Source organism: Pongo abelii, chromosome 6, assembly GCF_028885655.2.
Source record: "Pongo abelii isolate AG06213 chromosome 6, NHGRI_mPonAbe1-v2.0_pri, whole genome shotgun sequence".
NCBI classification, from domain to species: Eukaryota; Metazoa; Chordata; class Mammalia; order Primates; family Hominidae; genus Pongo; species Pongo abelii.
In genome coordinates this window covers 45052228-45076366 of record NC_071991.2, presented here as the reverse complement: position 1 = coordinate 45076366, position 24139 = coordinate 45052228, and the positions used below count along the sequence as shown (strand labels likewise).

General features: G+C 38.7%; 1 protein-coding gene across 2 annotated transcripts in view; it reads left to right on the top strand.

Annotated features, from left to right (window-relative positions):
* CDK13 (cyclin dependent kinase 13) overlaps positions 1-24139 on the top strand; it is a 145259-nt gene that overhangs the window by 19238 nt on the left and 101882 nt on the right. For both annotated transcript variants that reach the window (XM_024249824.3, XM_024249823.3), the window contains exon 2: positions 16649-17308. In XM_024249824.3, coding sequence (XP_024105592.1) covers positions 16649-17308 — 660 coding nt within the window. The remainder of the gene's footprint in view (positions 1-16648; positions 17309-24139) is intronic.

Genomic DNA, 24139 nt, shown 5'->3' with positions numbered 1-24139 from the left:
ATTTTTTTTTTTGGCAGTCTTTGATTTTAGCCATTCTAGTGGATGTGTATTGGTATCTCATTGTGGTTTTATTTGCAATTCTCTAATGATAAGTAATGTTGAGTATACTTCCATATGTTTATTTGCCCTTCCTATTTTTTTGCTAAGTATCTCAAAATGTTCATTCTTCATGAATTGGGTTGTTGTCTTACTAAAGTTGTAAGAATTCTGTGTATGTGCTAGATACAAATACATGTTTTGCAAACGTTTTTTCCTCAGTCTGTGGCTCACTTTCCCTAACAGTAGTTTCCAAGAGCAAAAGTTTTAAATTTTAATGAAAAACCTGTTTAGCATTTTTCTGATTTATGCTTTTTTTTTTTTTTTTTTGAGACAGCGTGTCTCGCTCTGTCACCCAGGCATGTTCTTAGCTCACTGCAGCCTCCGCCTCCTGGGTTCAAGCGATTCTCGTGTCTCAGCCTCCTGAGTAGCTGGGATTATAGGCGTGTGCCATCACACCCAGCTAAATTTTGTATTTTTAGCAGAGACAGGGTTTTACCATGTTGGCCAGGCTGGTCTCAAACTCCTGACCTCAGGTGATCTGCCTCCCAAAGTGCTGGGATTACAGGCGTGAGCCACCCAGCGTGTTCAGCCAGATTTGTGCATTTTATGTCCAAAAAATTTTTTGCCTAACCCACAGTAACAGATATTTTCTTCTTAGGCTTATAATGTGCATATTTCTCAGTCTACTTTTATGTATAATGTTAACATTATGATAGCATACTTACGTTTCCATCTTGTCTTTTCTACTGTTGTCATCTTTTTTTTTTTTTTGGGACGGAGTCTTCTTCATCTGGACTGGAGTGCAATGGCATGATCTTGGCTCACTGCAACCTCCGCCTCCCAGGTTCAAGCAATTCTCTTGCCTCAGCCTCCCCAGTAGCTGGGATTACAGGCATGTGCCACCATGCCCAGCTAATTTTTGTATTTTTAGTAGAGCTGGAATTTCACCCTGTTAGCCAGGCTGGTCTCGAACTCCTGACCTCAAGTGATACACCCACTTCAGCCTCCCAGAGTGCTCGGATTACAGGCATGAGCCACTGCGCCTGGCCTGTTGTCACCTGTTTTATGTCTGTGTTTGCATGGCGTATGTGTGTTAAATACAGACATAAAATTTAAAATGAGAAGAGGCACTTATGTTTACTCAAATATTTACCTTTTCAAATGTTTTTCCTTTTTACAGATCCAACTTTCCATGTAGTATCATTTTCCTCTGGCTGGAGGAATGGCTTTGAACATTTTTTATAATGTAGGTCTGCTTTTTCTATGTCTGATAAAGTCTCCATTTTGAAAGATAGTTTTACTGGGTATGGAATCCTAAACTGAAATTTTTTCCTTAATATTTTGACTTGTTGCATTTCTGGCTGATAAATTTCTATAATATTTTGGTTTTGCTTCAACCATTGGATTTCAATTCCTGTGACTTTTAAAATATTTGTGGTTCTTAAGCACCTAGTACAGCATTTGATAGTAGGTACCTAGCAAGTGAGATTAAATTGCCTGTCTTGTTTTATAATTTTATTTTCTAGGGCTGGGTGTGGTGGCTCATGCCTGTAATCCCAGCAGTTTGGGAGGCCAGGGCAGCAGATCAGCTGAGGCCAGGAGTTCAAGACTAGCCTGGCCAACATGACAAAACCCCATCTCTACTAAGGGTACAAAAACTAGCTGGGTATGGTGGTGTGCACCTGTAATCCCAGCTACTCGGAAGGCTGAAGTAGGAGAATCGCTTGAACCCAGGAGGCAGAGGTTGCCATGAGCCAAGATCTTGCCACCACACTCCAGCCTGGGCAGTAGAGTAAGACTCGGTCTCAAAAAAACAAAACAAAAAACAAACAAACAAAAAACTTGTATTTTCTAGCAAACTATTCCTTCAGCATAAATTGCTTTGGATTAAAAAAAAAAAAGAGGTCCTGGCTGGGGGTGGTGGCTCACGCCTGTAATCGCAGCACTTCGGGAGGCCGAGGCAGGCAGATCATGAGGTCAGGAGTTCGAGACCAGCCTGGCCAATATGGTGAAACTCTGTCTTTACTAAAAATACAAAAATTAGCTGGACGTGGTGGCGGGCGCCTATAGTCCCAGCTACTTGGGAGGCTGAGGCAGAAGAATCACTTGAACCTGGGAGGTGGAGCTTGCAATGAGCTGAGATTGCACCAGTGCCTGGGCAACAGAGCAAGACTCCATCTCAAAAAAAACAAAAAATGAAAAACAAAAAAAACAAAAAAAGGTCCAGCCCCACATGGTTAAAAAAATTCTGTTGATATTAACAAGGTCTAGTAATACACTATGAACAAATTCTTGATGGCTGGAGAGAGAGACTAATTAAAGTATGTGCTTTTGTGCATGTCAAGTACTGAGCTCCCTTCTACTCTTCTCACCTGCTTTTCATTTTCCGTCTTCAAAAATACATCTCAAGGCATGGTTCAGGGAAACATGAAGACAAACACAGAATTGATGCTCAGTGGACTAGAACATGTTTGCTTGAGCAAATCTGCAAAAAGTCAGCCACGTGTCTTTTTGTTGTTGTTGTCGTTACTTTTAATATGGCATAAGGACCATAAAGGAAGTATATTTTTAGAATAAACACAAAACATGTCAGTTTTATGTTATCTTTTCTAGTTTTAAAAATAACATGTTTATTGAAATGTATTTCACATACTGTACAGTTACTGTTTTAAACTAGAATTTATTAGTCTTTAGCCTCTTCATAGCGTTGTGTAACCGTCACCACTAATTTGAGAATATTTCAGTCACTCCAGAGAGAAACTCCATGGCTATTTAGCAGTCACTCCCCATTCCCACATTCCACAGTTTTGGCAACCAACGGTTGGTGATTTCTTTCTGTCTTTATAGATTTACCTGTGCTGGACATTTCATTTCAGTGGAATCATAATGTGTGATCTTTTATGGCTGGATTCTTTCGCTAAAGCATAATGTTTTCAAGGTTTGTCTGTGTTGTAGTATGGATCAATATTCCTTTTATTGGCCAAATATCCCATTGTATGGTTATGCCACATTTTATCATTAGTCATGGACCTTTGTGTTAACTTTTTGGCTATTTTTTTAATGCTGCTGTGAACATTTGTGTATAAGTTTTTGCATGAGCATTTGTTTTTCTCTTGAGCGTATATCTAGGAGTAGAATTGCTGGGTCATATGATAATTCTATGTTTAAGATTTTAAAGAGCTGTCAAGCTGTTTTTTAAACTAGCTGCATCATTTTTATATTCATACCAGCAACATATGAGGGTTCCAGTTTCTTCACATCCTCAACAAGAGTCGTCTTTTTGATTATAGCCATCTTGGTATTTGCAGTGAGATCACATTTTGGTTTGGATTTGCATTTCTCTAATGACAAATAAAGTTGAGCATCTTTTCATGTGTTTTTTACCATTTGAGAAATGGCCAGAATCTTTTTTTGAGAAATGTCTACATGAATCCCCACCACCCCCTCTTTTTTTTGAGACAGGGTCTCACTCTGTTGCCCAGGCTAGAGTGCAGTGGCACAATCTTGGCTCACTGCAGCCTCCATCTCTGGGGCTCAAACGATGTCCCTATCTTAGCCTCTTGAGCAGCTGGGACCACAGGTGCACGCCACCACACTTGGTTAATTTTTTCGTATTTTTGTATAGATGAGGTTTTGCCGTGCTGCCCAGTCTGGTCTCAAACTCAAACTCAAGCAATCCTCCCACCTTGGCCTCCCAAAATGCTAAGATTACGGGCATGAGACACCATGCCTGGCTTTCTTTGCCCATTTTTAAATTGGGCTGTCATCTTATTATAGGATCTTAAGAGTTTTTTATACTATCTATCTATTCTAGATGTAAGTCCTTTATCAGATAAATGATTTACAAATAATTTCTTTCATTCTATCACTTTGTTGATGGTGTCTGTTAAAGCACAAAAGTATTTTATTTTGATGAAGTCCAATTTATTATTTATTGTTTGTGTTTTTTGGTCTCAAATCTAAGAAGGCTTTGCCTAATCTGTGTTCACAAAGATTTTCTGCATTTTCCTCTAAAAATTTTATAGTTTTAGCTCCTACTTTGATCCATTTTCAGTTAGTTTTTTGTATGGTGAAAGGAAGAGGTCCAGCTTCATTCTTTTGTGTGTGGATATACAGTTGTCCCAGCACCATTTGTTGAAAAGAGTATTCCTTTTCCATTGAATTGTCTTAGCACCCTTGTTGAAAATCAACTGATCACAAATGTTAGGATTTATTTATGTACTCTGAATTCTATTCCATTGATTTATGTATCCGTCCGTATGCCAGTACCACACAGTCTTGCTTACTCTGATTTTGCAGTAATTTTTGAAATCAGGAAGTGTGAATCTTCCAACTTAGGTCTTTTTTAAGATTGTTTTGACTGTTTGGGTTCTTGGCATTTTCAAATGAATTTTAGAATCAGCTTGCCAGTTAGTTCAAAAAAGCAGCTAGGATTTTGATAGGGAGTACATTGATTTAAAAAATTTTTTGTTTCATCACTACAGAACTGCAATACATTGACTTTTTAGATTAATTTGGGGAGTATTATCTTGTTAATTTTTTTTTTTTTTCTTTTTGAGACAGGGTTTCACTATGTTGCTCAGGGTGGTTTTGAACTCCTAGTCTCAAGCGCTCCTCCTGCCTTGGCCTCCCAAGGCGTTGGGATTATAGGCATGAGCCAGCACGCCTGGCCAGGGAGTATTACCTTTTAACAATTTAAGTCGTCTAATACGTGAACATGGGATGTCTTTCCTTTTATTTAGATTTTCCTTAATATTTTTTAGTGTGTTTTGTAGTTTTCAGGGTATAAGCCTTGCACTTTTTAAATTAAATTTTTAGGTATTTCATTCTTTTAAAGGCTACTGCAATGGGATTGTTTTCTTTTTTTCTTTCTTTTTTTTTTTTTTTGAGATGAAGTCTTGCTCTGTTGCCCAGGCTGGAGTGCAGTGGCACGGTCTTGGCTCACTGCAGCTCTGCCTCCTGGGTTCAAGTGATTCTCCTGCCTCAGCCTCCCATGTAGCTGGGATTACAGGTGAGTGCCACCATGGCTGGCTAATTTTTGTATTTTTAGTAGAAACAGGGTTTTGCCATGTTGGCCAGGCTGGTCTCAAACTCCTAACCTCAGGTGATCCACCCACCTTGACCTCCCAAAGTACTGGGATTACAGGTGTGAGCCGTAGTGCACAGCCGGGATTCCTTTTATTTCTTATCTTTGACTAATTACAGTGGCTAGAACTTCAAATACAATGTTGAACAGAAGGGATGAGAAGGGACTTTCTTGTCTTGTTCCTCATTTAGTCTTTATTCACAAAGTAGTTAGCTGCAGATTTCGTCATAAATGGCTAGTTTTATTTTTTAATAAAAACAATGACTTTGATTCCAAGTCATTGCAGAAGTCAGAAAAAAAAAAAAAAAGACTTTGTTTCCCTCAAAGTCTTAAGTTCTGGTGTAAAAAAAATTCTGGGTTGGGCATGGTGGCTCACACCTATTATCCCAGCACTTTGGGAGGCCGAGGCAGGAGGGTCACTTGAACCCAAGAGTTTGAGATTAGCCTGGGCAACATGGCAAAAACTTGTCTCTACAGAAAATACAAAAATTTGCTGGGCCTTGAGGTGTGCACTTGTAGTCCCATCTACTTGAGGGGCTGAGGCAGGAGAATTGCTTCAGCCCGGGAGGTTGAGGCTGCAGTGAGCCAAGATTGCACCGCTGCACTGCAGCCTGGGCAACAGAGTGAGACCCTGTCTCAAAGCAAAACAAAAAACAAAAAACAAACCCCTCAAATACCTTGTTTGACCCCTATACGTGAGCATATTTTAATACAAGTATCATTACTATTCTAGGGGCCATGAAAAAAGGAAATCTCCTATTTTGTAGTATGTGTGTAATGATTGCCACATTGGTTTCTCATATACCATGCGTACAGAAACATTTGAACAGTGTTTTATAATGAATAATGTATGCATTAATGTGGAAATGATGAGAAAGAGCCAGCCATGTGATGATCTAAGCATCCCAGGAAAAGAAAATGATGCATGCTTAGGGCACCAAGTCAGGAAGAAGCTTGACCTTCTGCAAAAGCAGAAAGGAGACCAGCATGGCTGGAGTCTAGTAAATAAAGAAGGGTATAATAAAGATGGAAGGCGGTTTAGGCCTTGTGAGTCACAACACAGAGTTTTATTCTTATTTTAAATGCAGCTGGAAGCCACTGCAGAGTTTTAAGCAAGGACATGGCATAATCCAATTCATGTTTTTAAAAGACAAAGACATAAAATACAAGCCAACCTATAACAAGTACTGTGTGATCAGCAAATAGGGAAGTGATAGAGATGAGACTTTAGCTTGACCCATGAAAAATAGATAAGAATTAAACAGGCTCACACCTGTAATCCCAGCACTTTGGGAGGCCGAGATGGGCGGATCACCTGAGGTCAGGAGTTTGAGACCAGCCTAACATGGTGAAACCCCATCTCTACTAAAAATACAAAATTTAGCTGGGCGTAGTGGTGGGTGCTGTAATCGCAGCTACTTGGGAGGCTAAGGCAGGAGAATCGCTTGAACCCGGGAGGCGGAGTGCAGTGAGCCGAGATCGTGCCATTGCACTCCAGCCTGGGCAACAGAGCGAGATTCCGTCTCTCTCTCTCTCTCTCTCTCTCACACACACACACACACACACATACACACAGAAACAAATGGAGGAGAAAGAGATAGTGTGGTAGCAATAAATAGTGCCTGGCTTTGAAGTGGAAGACTTGGGTTTGAATATTGACTCTGCCTTTTCTTAGTTCCCCCATCTGCTTTCTCTATACCTTGGTTGCACATGAGGAGCAAATCAAATGAAAAATGCTTATAAATGTGAACCTGTGAGGGTTAGTGTGGTATACAGTCATGTCCCCAGTTTTCCATGGGGCATATATTCTAATACTCCCAGCGGTTGCCTGAAACCACCAAAATAGTACTCCACTCTAAATATACTATTTTTTTCTATACATACGTACCTGTGATAAAGTTTAATTTATAAATTAGGCACAGTAAGAGATTAACAACAATAATAAAATAGAACAATTATAACAATACTCTGAAATAAAAGTTATGTGAATGTAGGGTCTCTCTCAACATATCTTATTATACTGTACCTTGCATAAGAGAAACCATGGAAAGTGAAATTGCGGATGAGGGGACTGCTGTACGGTATTTGTTTTATTCAGTGCATAAAACACTGAATTATGCTAGGGGCTGTGGAGTGATACAACAATGAATTAGATTCAGTTTCTGCTCCCCAAAGAGGGTGCAGTCTAGTAGACAGTGTGGTTGATACCTAAAATATGAAGTTAAGAGTGATCATAAGAAGGGTGCAGATAAAATGCTGTGGGAGTTCAAAGAATGGAGACACTGCTTCTTGCTTGGATTTGGCTTCTTTCTTCATAAGGCTTTATGAAGTCCTTTCTACTAGTCCTTGAGAGGTGGATAAGCTTTGAATAGAAGATGGAGGGCAAGATGATATTCTCACTAGGCCAGTATGTGGGAGTGTAAAGGCATGGAAGTATTGGGCAAATTTAGTACTTGATAAGCAAAGGTAGGTTAGGACCAAATTATGCAGTATCTTGATACTAGGCTGCTGTGAATTCTTTTCAATAGGAATACTATCAACAGTGTCTTTAATTGTGTAAATATTTATTGAGCATCTACCACTTCCAGGTTTATGATAGAAGTCAAGGCTTGAGGATAGAATAGCTCAGTTTAGTTGGGGAAGATAGATTATCTGATTATTTTTATTCTGAGATATAAACAGAGTTGTGATAGGATCATAGGACAAGTACCAGCTCTAGCTGACTGGCGTAATAAGAGAGGACTTTATAAAGGTGGTAAACACTGTGCTGAGATACGAAGTATCCTTTTGTTTCCTACATAAAGGAGGTGAAGAGAGGAATATGAGAGAAACATTCTAGGCCTGACACTTCCTATATTTTGTGATGGCTGGACAAGGACTTTATATGCAAGTCAAGCAAGGCTGAAGGCTTTGGGATAACTGAAAGATTATTCAAGTGCAGAGTTAATTGGAAAGGGTGGAGACGCGAGGTGGGAACCTGGTAAGGAGACTTGCACCGGGCCAAATGTCTGATGATGTAGTACCTAATGTGGAATAGTAGCTATGGGGATAAAGAGCATGGAAAACTGGAGAGATGCTTGAGATGTAGAATTGGTGGAGCTTGGAAACCAAATAGATCTGTGAGAAGAGATAAAAGGGATCATGTGGAATGTAGAATAATTTCCAGGTTTCTGCTGTTTTAGACGGTGCCACTGCCTGAGAATAGGGTATATTTAAGGAGAAGGAGGGTGGATTTGAAGAGGAAGCTTAATAGTTTTAGCTGTATTGTGTTGAAGATACACGTCAGAGAGTTGGAAGTAGAGAGGATGATTTGCGGGGGTGACGGGGGGACGAATTGACAACATTTAGGTGATCATTTAAGCCACACATAGCATAAATTAAACTTGTGGGAGAATGAGTTTGGGAAGGAAGAAAAACCTCAAGGTGCGGAAACAGCCATAGAAGAAAATCATGAAGACGAAAGGTAGTAGAAATAGCTAGGAAGTGCTCCAAATAATTGGAGCAGAGAGAGACTTTTAAGGTTGTAGCCAACATTATCACAGACAGTGATTTTTTTTCTTTTTCTTTTTTTGAAAGGTAGGTCATTGGTTGCTTCAGAGGTGACCAGTTGCAGAGAGGATGTATAAGCCAGATTGTAGTGATTTGAGGATTGAAAGGACAAATGAGATTTTGGCCGTAACTGGAAGGAGAGATAAAGATAATATCAGTATGCCATCATTTTCTCTTTGTTTTGTTTTCTTGTCTGTTTTTAAAGATCTTAGAGATTTGAGTAATTTATTCCTTCAGGGGAATTAACAAATGAACAGCAAAGGTTAACATCACAATTAATAGAATAAGCCAGCTATTGTCATAGAGTAGCCTAGCATAGTGCATCTCAAACTTTAATGGATATCTTGTTAAAATGCAGATTGTGGTTCAGTAGGTCTGGGCTGGAGTCTGAGACACAGCATTTCTGACAAGCTCACAATTGGTGCTGATGCTGCCTGTCTATGGACTACCCTCTAAGAAGTAAGGCTCTAGAGAGTATGAGATTGATGCATTATAGGGGAGTTAGCCTTAGATAGAAAGAGGAACACCTCCTCTCTTAATTGAGGTGGAATGTACGGTGGATGAAGGCACAGGAAATACAGATTAAATTTGCAGGCAAGAGACATGCCTGGTAGTCTTTGTTTTTTTCTGTGAAACAGTAAGTAAAGCTACACTATGAGAAGACTACGAATGGGATTGTGTGAGCTTGATGAAAGTTGTGAAGGTTTGGAATAGCTACTAAGAGGAGGAAAATGAGTGAATTTGGGACATGTAATAATCGCTGAACAGTGAGGATCAGTTTGGTTATGGTGTCTGTAGAAATGGAGCAGACAGAGACTAGTAATAAAGTAAAAAAGACTAGTAATGTAGTTTTTTTTTTTTTTTGAGACGGAGTTTTCGCTCTTGTTGCCCAGGCTGGAGTGCAATGGCATGATCTTGGTTCACCACAACCTCCGCCTCCCAGGTTCAAGCAATTCTCCTGCCTCAGCCTCCCAAGTAGCTGGGATTACAGGCATGCGCCACCACACCTGGCTAATTTTGTATTTTTAGTAGAGACAGGGTTTCTCCATGTTGGTCAGGTTGGTCTCGAACTTCTGACCTCAGGTGATCTGCCCATCTTGGCTTCCCAAAGTGCTGGGATTACAGATCTGAGCCACCGCACGTGGCCAAGAGATTGCTTATTTTTTTTAAGATGAAATGGTAGTCTAGGGAAGTGGTAATGAGGTCTAAAGTAGAACAGTGTCCTTGAGAATGGAAGAGGAGGATGTGGTAGGCCAAATAATACTCACCCAACACCACACCCCCTCCAGGTGCCATGCCCTAATCTTTGCAATCTCTGACTGTTACACCTTACATTTTAAGAGGAACTTTGTAGGTATGATTAAATTAAGTATCTTGATATGGCAGGGTTATTCTGGGTTATCTGGATGGGTCCTGTGTAATCACAAGGATTTTTATAAAAGAGAGGCTGTAGGGTCTAGTCAGAGAACTCACATGATGACAGGAATAGGAGAGAGGAAATGTCATGATGAAAGTAGAGGCCCAGGTGATGTAAGGTTTTGAGCCAAAGAGTGTAGACAGCCTGTGGAAGCTGGAAAAGGCAAGGAAACATTTTCCGAAGAGACTCCAGAAGGAACAAAGCTCTGGTGACATGTTGATTTTAGTTCACTGAGACTGATTTTGGACTTCTGACATGCAGAACTGCAAGATAATAAATTTGTGTTGTTCTAAACTGCTAACTTTGTGGAGTTTTCTGTTACAACGATCAGAAGCATTCAGAGGGTATGGATATAAGGGAATAGTATAGAGTTAGAATCAGTAAAATGAGACAATTAAGGGGTTGTGGTATGGGAACTGGGAAACTAGATTTCTAGCCTGGGTAAATGAGTGGAGAGTAGTGAAATTAAAAATAGAGAACGGTAAGGAGTAGATGTTACAGGAGGGTATATTTGCTTTGCATGTCATAATTTCAGGAACTGGTGAGAATAGTATTTTGAGTCTAGTAATATAGATTAGAGTGGAAGAAAATTTGAAACAAGGAGATGAATTTAAGAGGCTACGACAGTGCTGTTACATATAGTTAATAGGGCTTTTATAATAACGTTACATGACAAAATACACAGGAACATCACTTTAAATAGTGCTTTTCAATTTGGGAGTCATATTCATACCTTTTTGGGGGGGTTAATAAGTTTTTGAAATGGACACAGCTGCTATTAGCATGAGAAATAAGCAGAGTGGAAACATTAGCCTCAAAGATGTTGTGGATAGCAGCTACTGTATTGGACATCATATGTATAGAACATTTCTGTCATCCAGAAAGTTCCATTGAGTGATGCTGCTCTGTGTTATTTTCAACAGTGGAGGACTGGATATTATCAGTATTACAGTAAAATTTTTAGGACGCAGTATTTGCTAATTAGAAACAATTTTCAGAAGACTTAGACTCCTGGAGAGACTGTGAGATAATAGTCAAGTGAACACTGTACAGTGCTCTCCAAGGAACACTAAATAGTCTAACAACGAGCACTAACCATTTGGGTTTCAGGATACTGGGTTTTTATTCTGGTACTACTTTGTGTTGTGTGTATTTGGGAAAACCTGTTAGAAACATAGAAAGTTCTTTTCTTAAAGAGGTCCTGTAGCCTCTTAAAAACATCAAAAGCAAGAAACAGGTAATATATATTCATTAATTTCTACAACAGTGTAGAAATATTAGGAAAACATTTTTAGAAAGAAAAATCTTGGCTGGGTGCAGTGGCTCATGCCTGTAACCCTAGGCCAAAGTGGACAGATCACTTGAGTCCAGGAGTTTGAGATCAGCCTGGACAACATGGCGAAACCCCTATCCCTACAAAACATACAAAAATTAGTCGGGTGTGGTGGTGCGCACCTGTAGTCCCAGCTACTTGTGGGGGGTGGAGGTGAGGTGGGAGGATCACTTGACCCCGAGAGGTTGAGGCTGCAGTGAGCCTTGTTTGCGCCACTGCACTCCAGCCTGTGCGAAAAAGTGAGAGACCCTGTCTAAAAAAAAAAAAAAAAAATTACCTATTAAACAAGGAGGTTGGACCTGCTACCTACCTCCATTTCAGTTCTTTTAGTAAAACATTATCATGCCATAATTCATTATATAGTTTTAAAGATGCACTTCTCTCTTATTCTCATAACTTTTTATGGCTGAAATATTAATCATTAGTAAAAATGGCCTAAACTTAAATTTGTTTAGTTTTAGGTTCCCAAACCATGTTTGTTATAAACAGTATATTATTGGAATTTATTAGCAAATCACAATATCTGAGAGAATGGAAATTTACTAAGACATGAAATAAATAGTTTAAGGAAGGAACTTTCGTAGAGAAATAAAAGAGTTGGAGAGGAACGGAAGTTGTGTGTAGAAGAATTCAGTTGATATAGTGATCAAATACTATAAAAAGTCTCTTCCAAAATATCTTTTTTTTTTTGAGACGGAGTCTTGCTCTGTCACCCAGGCTGGAGTGCAGTGGCACAATCTCGGCTCACTGCAAGCTCTGCCTCCCGGGTTCATGCCATTCTCCTGCTTCAGCCTCCCAAGTAGCTGGGACCACAGGCGCCCACCACTACGCCTGGCTAATTTTTTTGTATTTTTTTTTTTTTAGTAGAGATGGGGTTTCACCATGTTAGCCAGGATGGTCTTGATCTCCTGACCTCATGATCCACCCACCTCAGCCTCCCAAAGTGTTGGGATTATAGGTGTGAGCCACCGCGCCTGGCCCCAAAATATCTTTTTATAGAACAAAAGTTTTCTGAGTCTTTATTTCTGTTATTCAGATTCTGTCTAAAAGAGATTAATAGTTCAGAAGAATTGTGTTGGGATTTTAGCTATTATCTTTGTATCTCTTTTCTTAGATAAGATTCACTGATTGTAAATTTCTATTAAATATAGTTTACGTGTCTGAATGAAATTGATGACCAGAATCTTGCCAGTGTAGGAAAAGTTGATTTAAGAAAAGAAGGTTTGCTTTCCAAACCTTCTGTGCTGTTACCTTTGATGAGATGACAGTCTCTTTGCTTTCTTCTGCTGCTTACCTTTCTGCCACTTGTCAGTATCTGATCAGGGGATAGAAACATGAAGTATATCAGACTTGTTTGGAGCTCCAACAAAATCTGAAGGGAGAGGAAATTAAAAATGTGGCTGAGTATTTCATGTTGTGAAACTTTTGGTTCCTATATTAAAGTTAACCAAGTTATTTCACAACCAGCTTACAATCACTTCATATTTAGCCAAACATTTCCTCTCATTTCTATGTATAATTATAAGCTTATTGATATTAAAGTATGGGTTTTTATGAAATGCTTCCTCAATACTGAACCTTAGTTGACCCTCAGCACATACTTGTTTTTGAAAGAGGGAGGTAGATGTTGAATTTGTGTTTGAGTTTATCCTAAACCTAATCATCATTTTGTGTTTATCCTAGAATTAGAATGTTTCTAAACACTTCCCTCCACACTGTATTAATGTCAACTAAGAACGGAAATTTTCAGTGTCCAGGCACGGTGGCTCATGCCTGTAATCCCAGCACTTTGCGATGCCAAGGCAGGAGGATCCCTGGAGCCTAGGAGTTCGAGACCAACTTGGGCAGCAGAGTCAGACCCTGTCTCTACAAAGTTAGCTGGGCATGGTGGCGCACACCTGTTGTCCCAGCTACTCAGGAAGCTGAGGTGGAGGATTGCTTTAGCCCAAGAAGTTGAGGCTGCAGTGAGCTATGGGTAGTATCTCTGCACTCCAGCCTGGGTGACAGTGAGACCCTGTTTCAAAAAAAAAAAAAAAATTCTCTGCCTATTTATTATTTTTTTGAATTAAAAAAATTTCGCGAAATAAAAATTTAAAAAAATTTTGTGGGTACATAGTAGATGTATATATTCATGGGTTACATGAGATATTTTGATACAGGCATGCATGCATATTAGTCACATCAGGGTAAATGGGGCATCCCTTTATCCTTTGTGTTACAAGCATTTATCCTTTGTGTTACAAACAATCCAACTATCCTCTTATGGTTTTTTGTAAATGTATACTTAAATTATTTTTGACTGTTGGCCAGGTGTGGTGGTTCACACCTGTAATCCCAGCACTTTGGGAGGCCGAGGCAGGCAGATCACCTGAGGTCAGGAGTTCGAGACCAGCCTGGCTAACATGGTGAAACCCCGTCTCTACTAAAAATACAAATACTAGCCAGGCATGGTGCGGGCATGCCTGTAGTATCAGCTATCAGGAGGCTGAGGCAGGAGAATTGCTTGAACCCAGGAGGCAGGATAATCGCTTGAACCCGGGCGGCAAAGGCTGCAATGAGCTGAGATTGCACCACTGCACTTCAGCCAGGGCTGGAGCGAGACTCTGACTAAAAAAAAAAAAAGAAAAAAAATGTGACTGTAGTCAGCCTATTGTGCTAGCAAATAGTAGGTCACCTTCATTCTTTGTATTTTTTGTGCCCATTAACCCTCCGCTAACCCTCCACCATGTCACTACCCCTCCAGCCTCTGGTAACTGTCCTACTCTCTATCTCCATGAGTTGAATTGTTTTAATTTTTAGCTCCCACAAGTAAGTGAGAACATGTAGTTTGCCTTTCTGTGCCTTACTTATTTCACGTAACATGGTGACCTCTAGTTCCATCCATGCTGTTGCAAGTGACGGGATCTCATTTTCTTTTTATGGCTGAATAGTACTAGATTGTTTATATGTACCACATTTTCTTTATCCATTCGTCTGTTGATGGACACTTAGGTTACTTCCAAATCTTGGCTGATGTGAATAGTGCTGCAGTAAACATGGGAGTGCAGATATCTCTTTAGTATTATTGATTTCCTTTCTTCGGGGTATGTACCTAGGAGTGGGATTGCCGAATTATAAGATAGCTCTATTTTTAGCTTTTTGAGGAACCTCCAAACTGTTCTTCACAGTGGTTATACTAATTTACACTCCCATCAACAGTGTACAAGGGTTCCCTTTTCTCTACATTCTCGCCAGCTAGCTCCTTGGCAGTGTGTTAATGTGTTAACCTGCCTACTTTAGAGTTAAAAAAAAAATGCTGAGTTTAAGACCTGCGTTCTAGATAAAAATAGAATCCAACTCAGATCTTCTAAGAGACTTTAATGCAGGGACTACAGAGGTGCCCTGGATTAAGGGAACCTGTAAGGCATGTTTTTACTAGCAACAGGGAAGCCCAAAGGGCCAGGAAAAATATAGTGCTATTGGAGCGTCGTGAGAGCTGTGAAGAGGGTGCCTCACAGCAACCATGGTGGTGGAGGGACGCAGCTTCTTCCAGAAAATGTGGCCATGAGGAGGGAGGGAGCTAGGAAGAAATAATCCAGCCTTTCTCTGCCTTCTTCTGTCAGTGGCAGGACAGCCCTGGAACTCAGAAGGCATATCTGTTGGGGTCAGCATCATTGGGCACCAAGTAGGCCAGAAAGGTATTGGGAGATAGAGCAGTTGTAGTAAGATAATAAGCAACACAACTACTAATGAGTTCAGGTGTTGACTTCAGGTAACGTAATATTTTACCCAATTTCTTATCTGTTAACTATGCATACTTTACTGGGTTGATGAGGGCATTAAATGAGATAATGTGAAAGTACTATCATAGTGTCTTTGTCTTGTGAGTATATTTTAAAAGTCTTGGTAATGCATGGATTTGAAAAGCTCAGCTTCCTTTCACTTGGTACTGTGTTAAATTTGTTTTGTGGGAACTTTGGTTGCCACTATACTTTTAAATATATGTTTTCCAATAATTTTTGAGAAGTGAATGGCCTCATTATTATCAAGTAGTTTCCAAGATTTAGTTTGTCATTGTTTTATGGAGCCAGGAGCCTGAAAACCTAAGTCCTAGTTCAGACTATACTACTATTTGTGGCATAGTTCTTTGTGGGAGTTATTTTTACTTTGTCTCTCTGTGCTTTTCCTTTCTGAGAAATTGGAGTAATAATACTTAACTAGTAAATGTTTAATATTATGGTAAAATAATAGTTGTCAAGTACTTTGAAGACTTAAATGATATGTATATTAACTTTTTTACTCTAATTCATTTTGAAAAGTATCAGAGCCTCAGATTAAGAGTGATTGGATAGTTTTTACTTTGTTGCATTTTCTGTGTGAAATTATGTAGCTCATAAGCTATTATCTTGTATATGTGTGTTTACCTGAGTAAAGTGATTATGCTCATGTCTATTTTAGTTTATGTGTGTGAATGTAATTTTTAATTTTTTTGAGACGGAGTCTTGCTCTGTAGCCCTCTGCCTCCCAGGTTCAAGTAATTCTCCTGCCCTAGCCTCCTGAGTGGCTGGGACTACAGGCGTGTGCCACCATGCCGGGCTAATTTTTGTAGTTTTACTAGAGACGGGGTTTCATTCACTATGTTGGCCAGGCTGGTCTCGAACTCCTGACCTCGTGATCCGCCCGCCTTGGCCTCCCAAAGTGCTGTGATTACAGGCGTGAGCCATCACGCCTGGCTGTAAATTTTCTTAAAACTGTCTTTCTGAAATGAACTCTAAGAGACTCTACTTACTGCCCAGTAGTAAGTCTTGTCTTTTTCACTCTTGCCACAGACAGAGCACTGCTTACTTCTGAACTTATAGTTGAGGAAGGTACTTTTGAGATGTGGCACCTGTCTCCTGGTAAAAGATTTGTCAGACTTTACCCTGCTGCTACTACTACCATTGATGTAGCCTTATTGCCTACTTCTTTTTTCTGAGACAGCAGTGATGCCTTGTCACATTTTTCCTCCTAATTTTTACATTTGTAGACCAGAGTGACGATCAGGGCAATCCATTTTGAAGAAAACTATGATCACCAAATAATACTCCACTTTAAAGAACTTTTTATTTTTCAAAACTTCAAAAATGTAACTTTGAAATTAAGTAAATTTCTGTTTTATTTCATAAACTCGAGTTAGCACTGTCTTTGTAAATTCCAAACTGAACCTTTCTCAATTACTGACTAAATCTTAATTATTTCTCACCAGACGGTCTGGAAAATCCCGAAGCAGAAGCCCGTATTCATCTAGGCATTCAAGATCTCGTAGCAGGCACAGATTGTCTAGATCCAGAAGTCGTCATTCTAGTATTTCTCCTAGCACACTAACTCTGAAGAGTAGCCTGGCAGCTGAATTGAACAAGAATAAAAAAGCACGAGCAGCAGAGGCAGCAAGAGCCGCAGAAGCAGCGAAAGCTGCAGAAGCAACTAAGGCTGCTGAGGCTGCTGCCAAGGCTGCAAAAGCTTCAAACACTTCTACACCTACCAAGGGGAACACAGAAACCAGTGCCAGTGCATCACAAACAAACCATGTGAAGGATGTGAAGAAAATTAAAATTGAACATGCACCTTCTCCATCAAGTGGTGGAACTTTAAAAAATGACAAAGCAAAAACAAAGCCACCTCTTCAGGTAACAAAGGTGGAAAATAATTTGATTGTAGATAAAGCCACCAAGAAAGCAGTCATAGTTGGAAAGGAGAGTAAATCTGCTGCTACAAAGGAGGAACCAGTATCTCTTAAAGAGAAAACCAAACCACTTACACCAAGCATAGGAGCCAAGGAGAAGGAGCAACATGTAGCTTTAGTGACCTCTACATTACCACCGTTACCTTTGCCTCCCATGCTGCCTGAAGATAAAGAAGCTGATAGGTAAGTGCAAAAAGTATTTGTCAATAACTGTTCAAAGAAAAAATGTAAGTCTGAAGTGAGAAATGATTTGACCTCCCCTAACCCCCTCGAAACAACTTTAGTGAAAAAGACTACAAGTGAATGAATTTTCTTTATTATATGCATCTTAAAATGAAGCACATTGCATACAAGATGGCAAAATTAAAGTTTATACTAAGACATTCAGGGAAAAATTGCCATTGCCTTGGGATACAATGAATATTTCAATATGATTTTGGGTATTAGAAATGCCAGTATTCTCTTTGGTTTAGTTTTCCTTGATGATGTAATCAGAGACAGGATATTTTATGAATTAGTCGGCCCTGGTTAATATACATCTCACAAGCATTTGTCTCATTTATTTCTAAGTTTCTTCAGTGGCCTTGTAAATTTATCACTGTCAGTGATTTTATTATCACTTTTTAGTTTAGTCTTTTCTTAACTTTTTTAATTAAAAAAGAATTTTTTTAGCCTGTCTTACAGTTGGGATTAATCACATTATATTATAGAAAACTCATAATGTGGCCAGGTGGCTCAAGCCTGTAATCCCAGCACTTTGGGAGGCTGAGGCGGGTGGATCACCTGAGGTCAGGAGTTCAAGACCAGCCTGGCCAACATGTTGAAACCCCGTCTCTACTAAAAATACAAAAAACTTAGCCGGGCGCAGTAGCGGGTGCCTGTAATCCCAGCTACTAGGGAGGCTGAGGCAGGAGAGTCACTTGAACCTGGGAGGTGGAGGTTGCAGTGAGGCGAGATCGCGCCACTGCACTCCAGCCTGGGTGACACGGTAAGACTGTGTCTCACAAAAAAAAAAAAAAAAAGAAAAGAAAATTCATAATGTGATTATGCTTTCCTTTAAGATGTTTAAAAATTTCTATTATGAACATTGAGAGTATGGCTTATTTTTTATTGAGAAACATATTCTTAAGAGGCAGTAAAAATACAGCTAAGATTGTTTCTTTTTTGTATCCTAGTGTAGAAGAATTAGACTTGTGTGGTTTATCTGACTGTTACACCACCTAGCTGTTTTTATTTTTATAAAGAAATTAGAGCTTCCACCCCCTCCCACTCCCCATTAAAAAGCAACTATATGAGTAGTTTTCCTAGCTGACTTTTTTTTTTTTTTATAGATTTTGAAGTCAGATGGATAAAAATGCCATGTGGACGAGTGCTTACTTTGGCATTATGAAAATTTTATAATTTAACACAAACAGAAGTGAAATAATAATTCTTGAGTTTCATGCCCTTTGAGGGGCCTTTTTAAAAATAATCAAAATGTTGGGAGACCCCATCCAATTTAATCGGGTGTTATTTAATTATACTACTGTAATTGTTGTATTTGCAGGTTTGACTGTTCTCAGGGAATGCTGAAGGTTCATAACAGTAGTGATTTGTAATTGTGAGGCTTGAGTGTGGAATTGAATTACGTCATTAGAGAGTAACCAGTTACTGAGAATCCATGTTTCATTAAGACTGCTGTTTCTCTACTTTATCCTTTTTTTTTTTTTTTTTTTTTTTTTGAGACGGGACGGAGTCTTGCTCTTTCGCCCAGGCTGGAGTGCAGTGGCTCTGTCTCGGCTCACTGCAAGCTCCGCCTCCCGGGTTCATGCCGTTCTCCTGCCTCAGCCTCCCGAGTAGGTGGGACTATAGGCGCCCGCCACCAAGCCCGGCTAATTTTTTGTATTTTTAGTAGAGACAGGGGGTTTCACCGTGTTAGCCAGGATGGTCTCGATTTCCTGACCTCACGATCCACCTGCCTTGGCCTCCCAAAGTGTTGGGATTACAGGCGTGAGCCGCGCCCGACCTACTTTATTCTTCATATATGCTTTAGGAGTAAATTTTTACTAGGTTATTTTCAAGAACTCTTACGTATACATGTGAGTGCTTAATGAGGATATTCTTTATGCATCTGTCTTTAATTAGTTGGTGGCACATTTAGTTCTTGTTCATTACTTTTTTTTTTTTTGATCCACCTTTTCTGTCTCCTCTGCTTTTTCCGCTTTTTGTTGTCTCTTCTTTCTTTGAATGTGTTTGTATGTTTAATGGATACGGAAGTTTCTAAAGATTCATGAGCACTTCTACTACATGTCTGTGTGGCCAAAGATTAATTCATCACCAATGGAACTTTCCTTATTTTGATGTCTATAATTTACCGAAATGTATGTACTAACTACATATGAGGAAGAGACTTGATATTGTTTTACTTTTTATAAAAGTTTTTAGGTGATTAAATAAAAATGTGTTGTAAAAAGAAATGGTTACAAGTGATTACTTTTGGAAGTAAATGGGCGCTGAAGGGAATGGATGGCACAGGAGACTTATTTTATATTTACTATTTATAATACTGTTAGAAGTACAATAACATTTGTTAGTGGGCTGTAGTAGAAAGCTTAGTTTTTAGTGACAGTTGTACCTCTTACTACTCTCATGACTTAATCTTTCTGTGCCTCAGTCCATAGTTCTATTCATGGGTGAAAATATTTACAGTTTAACCTCACAGATTAGTTGTAAAGATTAAATTAGTTGATGGACTGAATTTTGCAAGCTGTAAAGTGTTATGCGTCTCAGTTATTGTAATTAGTCATAGTGTAAATCAGCACTGCTGGAAATATTACAGATATTTAAAACTGCTTTAGATTATTGAAAAAAAGTAAAAATTACAAAATATGATTTACATTGTATAATATATAAACCATTATATGTGTAACATGTAGATGTGGTGTGTAATGAATTGACCTAGTGCTTCATTTGAAAAGGATTGGTTTTTGTAAAAGAGAAACTGTTGGTTGGTTTTCCATCCCCTTTTACAATGAAGGGGGACCACCCCCAGGCCATTTTTTTCATGTATCTGAAAGTAATGCTCTTGGTAATTTTGTTTACAAGTTTCTTTTTAGTAACCATTGTATACTTTTTGTTTTTTGCTGAACAGCTATTAAAGTGGTTTATAAACTATTTCTCTTGAGGTAAAGAAACAGTCTTTTCTGTTACAACATACTTTAGGAAACCCGAATATGGGAGGTATCTTTATTTACTTGTTACTCATTGTAAATGTAAAGATCACTTTAGTAAAGAAGAGTGAGTAATGGTCTGCATAATCTCATTGCTGTATCTTAAGGAAAGCTTTTGATCTTTGCTTTCTTTGAGCATGCCTGTATCTGTATTCCTGGTTGACTTTCACTGTTGTATCCACAAATACGTTAGCAAAAGTGTGTGTGTGTGTGTGTGTGTGTGTGTGTGTGTGTGTGTGTGTGTGTGTGTGTTTTGGATGGCCTCTTGATTTTGCAAACCTCTACTCCACTTGTTTTTGCTGTTTTATTATATGTCCAAGTAAATTCTCCCCTTCCCTCATAAATTCTTTATTTTTAAAGTATTCAAGCACTTAGAAAAATTGAAATAATAATACAGTTAGCATCTGTGTAACTACTGGAACTACTGGTTGGAAGTTATCCATCTAGATTCACGAAATGTTAACATTTTGTTTTATATGCTCCGTCTCAGTGGGTGTGGTGGCCCACAGTTGTAATCTCAAAGTGTAATTAGCACTTTGGGGAGCCAAGGTGGGCAGATGGCTGAACCCAGGAGTTTGAGAGGAGCCTCGGCAACATGGTGAAACCCCATCTCTTCAAAAAATACAAAAATTAGCCGGCTGTGGTGGTGCAGGCCTGTAGTCCCAGCTACTTGGGAGGCTGAGGTGGGAGCATCACCTGAGCCCAAGAGGTCGAGGATGCAGTGAGCTGTGATTGCACCACTGCACTCCTGCCTGGGTGACAGAGTGAGACCCTGTCTCAAAAAAAGGAAAAAATTATACACACACACACACACACGCACACACGTTCCATCTCTAGTTGTTTAAGAGAACTAATGAGGGTGTGTGTGTGTGTGTGTGTGTGTTTGTGTGTATACACCTCTCCCTGAGATGAAGTCTTGCCGTGTTGCCCAGGCTGGAATGCAGTGGCGCCATCTAGGCTCACTGCAACCTCCGCCTCCTGGGTTCAAGCAATTCCCCTGCCTCAGCTTCCGGAGTAGCTGGGATTACAGGTGCACACCACCATGCCTAGCTAAATTTTGTATTTTTAGTTGAGATGGAGTTTCACCGTGTTGGGCAGGCTGGTCTCAAACCCCTGGCCTTGTGATCTTCCTGCCTCGGCCTCCCAAAATGTTGGGATTACAGGCATGAGCCACCACTCCCAGCTGTGTATATGTTTCTTTTTACTATACCGTAAATACTTAAGTCATCTCCCAAGAATAAGGTCAGTCTCCTGCTTGATCACAGTATCATTGTGATAACAAGGAAATCAACAGTAGTTAATCTAACAAATAAATAATAATATCATCCACTATATATAATCAGTAATCAGTACTCCCCCCCACCCCCTGTCCCCAGCCCCATGACTTTTTGAAGAGTCTAGGCCAGTAATCTTACAGAATGTCTCACCTTTGGATTTATCTGATTATTTCTTCTTGGTATCATTTAACTTGTTCTTCTCTAACCCCTTTATTTCCCATAATCTGGAAATTACTTGTGCTTTGTTTAGATAAAGAATACAGTTTTTTAGCCAGAATATTTAAGAGGTGATTTTATGTACTTTATGCTGTTGTTACAGGAGGACCAAAATATCAGATTGTTTTACTCTACTAGTAGTGATGTGATCACTTGGTTAAGGTGATGACCAACTTTAAGGTCTCTCCATGTATGAGGGTGCATTTTCTTCTTTGCAATTGGAAGTGAGCTGTAGGGTAATATTTTTGGCAGTGATTGAATATCCTTTTTCCCAACAACCTATCACCTAATGATTTAGCAACCATTAATGGTATTTGTCTAATTCAGTTACTGTAGTAGGGACTGCAAATGGTGATTTTTTTTTCCATTGCTGCTGCACAAATTAAAAATGGTTATTTTCTAATTCTGCCATTCCTTTTAACATTAGCTGGCCTTGTTTTGTAAATACATGTTTCCCCATATCCCATTTAATCATTCTACTCTCATGGGTTTTTGTTTATTTTCTGTGTTACTAATAGTAATAGCCACTATTCTTTTTTACCCTCACATTGTCCGAAATTTGGCCAGTGGAAGCTCCTGTAAGCTGACTCCTTTAGTCTTTTGACATGACCTCATTTGTTTTTTCGTGTTTCCTTGCTTTCAAGTTAAAGGTGTATGTTAGGCTCACTTTGAATTTTGCTTCATTCTCAAAATTACAGTCTGTTTTCCCACAAAATCATGAGATAGCTGGTAATCTGTGTTTTCACAGAATGTAGTTGTTTTATTATTTTTTTTAAAATTAGAATCATACCATGGATAATGTTCCTTGACTTGCTTTTTCATTTACTGTGTTAGAGATCTTTCCATGTTGGTATAGATGGGCCCAATATTCTTATTACCGGAATGGATGTATCGTGTTCTTCTGTTGATTAATGGATACTCAGGTTTATAATTATTTGCTATTAAACTCTCCTTATATATTAATATTATGTATATTCAGGTAATTTTTATAGGATAGTTACATGTCAAAGTATACACATTATAAATTTGATAGAAACTGTCACATTATGTCTTAGGAAGGCTGTATAACAATTTATGCACCCAGATGTATGAAATTGCCTTAACAGTTTTGGATAGTGTCAATTTTGAAAGTCTTTAAAATATGTAATTATTTAATTTTGCATTTTTCTGATAATAAGGTATGGTATTTTCTTGAACGTTTATTGGTTATTTATTATTTTTCTGGTGAATTGCTTGCTTGTATTCTGTGCTGGCTTTTCCTTAAAGTTGTTTCCGTTTTTCGAATTGATGTTTAGTTGTTATGTTAGGGATGTTGACCTTTGCTTCTCAGAGTCTGTTGCTTATTTTTGACATTTGTTTTGCTTTTGGTTATATGAATGTTTTCCATTTTTATCTAGTCAAATCTATTATTCTCTTTCCTTTAAGACTTCTAGGTTTATAAAATTTAAAAAGGTTAAGTCAGATCTCATAGAAGTTTGGTTTGGGTTATTGTGTAAAGAAGTGTTCTGATTCTTTACTCCCCCCAACCCAGTGTTGTTACCAGTACTGTTTATTGTATAATTCATCTCACTAATTTCCATATATAAAAATTCTTACATATATCTGTTTCTCTACTTTCTTTTCTTTTAACATATTGTATTTGTCAGTATCTTACCGTTGTAGTGTCTTTAGATACGTGGTATATTGGCTCCCAAACTCAAATTTCTATTTTAGGGGCAGACAGTAATATAAAAATGAAGGGGATGGAGTAAATTAGTGATGCGTAAATGGCTCTGCTGTTGAGCCTCAACAGCAGTGTTGCTCTACAAGAATTTAAGCTTGTCTTAGAACTTTTGCTTTTTTAAAAGAGGAAGCCTAGAACCTGAATATTATGTAAATCTTTGGATTTAAAATTACAATTCATAGTTCTTTATAAAGCATTGGATAGACTGAGTAATACATATCCTTTGACTTCAACCAGCGTTTGGCTTCTAGTTCTAGATCTCTGAATAGGTTGACAGGGCAAATCCCACTTAATTTTTCTTTTTCAGAAATTTCTTGGCAGTTCTTTTGCCTTTATTCTTAGACAAATTTTATAATCAGTCAGGTTGTCAAGTTGTATTTAAAAAAAAAAACTCTTCCTTGAATTTTTTTTGGAACTCTATTAAATCTAATACAGTCATAATTTGGAGACAGCTTTATAATATTAGTTTCCCATATTAAAACATGGTTTCTTTTCATTTGTTCAGATCTAATTTTATTTCTTCAGTCAAATGTTTTTTTTCTGTTGCTTGTGTGTATTTCTTTTTAAGGCATTTTATTTTTGTTGCTGG